Here is a 1,837-nt window from a genome sequence, read left to right as displayed (position 1 = left end):
AGTAGCTGGGATTACAGGCGCATGTCACCACGCCCAACTAATTGATTTGTATTTTTAATAGAGACAGAGTTTCACCATGTTGGCCAGGATGGTCTCGATCTCTTGACCTCGTGATCTGCCCACCTCAGCCTCCCAAAGTGCTGGGATTACAGACGTGAGCCACCGCACCCAGCCTACACCATCTTTTGTTTGCAGTAGCATTGTTTTGAGAGGCAATGTTCTATGGGACTGAAGACCACAGGCTTGGAGTTAAATTGTCTGAATTCAAATTCTATCTCCACTATTTGCTGGCTGTGTGATCTTGGGAAACTTGATCTCTTCAAGTCTTTATCATATTTAGCACACAGTAAGCATGCAGTAACATGGGTGATTACTACTGTCTTAGCAGTTCTGCTTCTCAGGGTTTATTTAAATAAACAGATGTACTTGCATTTCTCTGCTTTGTATGCCATTTGAAACTGGACTTCTCCTCATACCACAAAAGATAAAATTAAGGAACTGGATGATCTGTGATTTATAGTCTACTAACTGCTTTTTCTAGTGTTTGCCCACATATCTGTGTTGGTGAAATACTGTGTATCATACCCCAAGTCAGTGTTACATTGAAGAGATAACTTCAGGTAGATAAATATAATTGTGTAAGTGTCCTAAACAAACATATGATTTTTTCTTTCTCCTTTTTTTTGGCAGGAAATCCTTTTGTACTATTGCTCATTCATACTTGTTCATCAAAGCCTGGAGTCCTTAAGGACAGAATTTACCTCTAAACAGAAAGATGGAAACTAACATACATTTATTCTGCCAGGTATTTATTTAAAACAGTTTCTAAAGATTTCTTCTTTTTAAAATTAGTTTATATTACCTCATATTCATAATCAGTAAGCAAATTCATAGGGTAATAGTTATAAGGAACTGGTGGAATAACTGAGATGACTTTTGAGTCTTTTTAGTGAACATATATTGAACTCCCATCCCAACAACCCATATAATACTGAGAGATCTTCTGTGGTGTACAATGAGAGTATTTTGGTGGATAATTTTTGTGGAGATCAAAAGGATTATAAACTTACATGAGAGGTTGTAGATAATGTAATTAATGATGTGAGAGTATAACCAAAAAATAATGTAAAGGACATCAGATTTCTTTAGTCCTCTTATCTGTGCTTCAGATTTTTATGCCCTTCTGTCTTTTTAGATGCCTCCGCCTTTTTTTTTTTTTTTTTGCTAGTATTCTGTCAAATAAGACAAATTTTTTCAAATAAAAACAAATCTGGACTTAGTAAGCAGAGACTTTATTCAAAATAATTATTGCAAGGGAAGAAAGGGACTATTGAAATTGGAAGAGGAGGAGGACTATTGCAATGGGAAGAATGCTGTGACTGTAAGATCTGCGGGTGTCTCAAGGGTTGGGCAGGAGTTTTCTTTTATAGAGCGAGGCTGGAAAGAACCAGGTGTGGGGAAACGGGATGAAACAGTAGAATGATTAGATAAGTAGATTGGAGAGTATTGTATCATGAAGCAGTCTATTTTGTTCTGATTATCAGTGGGGATAAAACAATTCAGCTAATAATTTATGACGCAAAGAAAGGGAATTTTGAGGGGGTGTGTCTGGCATTGTCATAAGTAAACAAGGGGGGCATTCCAGAGTCTTACCTAAGTCATATGGGGAGGGGTGGTTTGCAGTAAGCCATTTTCCAGAACACAAAAGGGTGGGGGGATTCCTTTAACCCTCACTGTTTTGTGGGAGTTTAGGGCTCAAGTGAAATTCAGCATTGTCAATTGAGAGTCCTAATCTTTTTTTATTTATTTTTATTTTTTTATTTTATTTATTTATTTA

General features: G+C 36.6%; 1 protein-coding gene across 2 annotated transcripts in view; it reads left to right on the top strand.

Moving 5' to 3' along the window:
* Positions 1-1,837, top strand: part of EFCAB13 (EF-hand calcium binding domain 13) — a 122,641-nt gene that overhangs the window by 2,961 nt on the left and 117,843 nt on the right. For both annotated transcript variants that reach the window (XM_011962563.1, XM_011962564.1), the window contains exon 4: positions 691-805. In XM_011962563.1, the coding sequence (XP_011817953.1) occupies positions 776-805 (30 nt within the window). In that variant the 5' untranslated portion in view covers positions 691-775. The remainder of the gene's footprint in view (positions 1-690; positions 806-1,837) is intronic.

This window comes from Colobus angolensis, unplaced genomic scaffold (assembly GCF_000951035.1).
Source record: "Colobus angolensis palliatus isolate OR3802 unplaced genomic scaffold, Cang.pa_1.0 Scaffold597, whole genome shotgun sequence".
Lineage (NCBI taxonomy): Eukaryota > Metazoa > Chordata > Mammalia > Primates > Cercopithecidae > Colobus > Colobus angolensis.
Note: the sequence above shows the minus strand (reverse complement) of the source record. Positions and strands in the feature narration are given on the sequence as shown.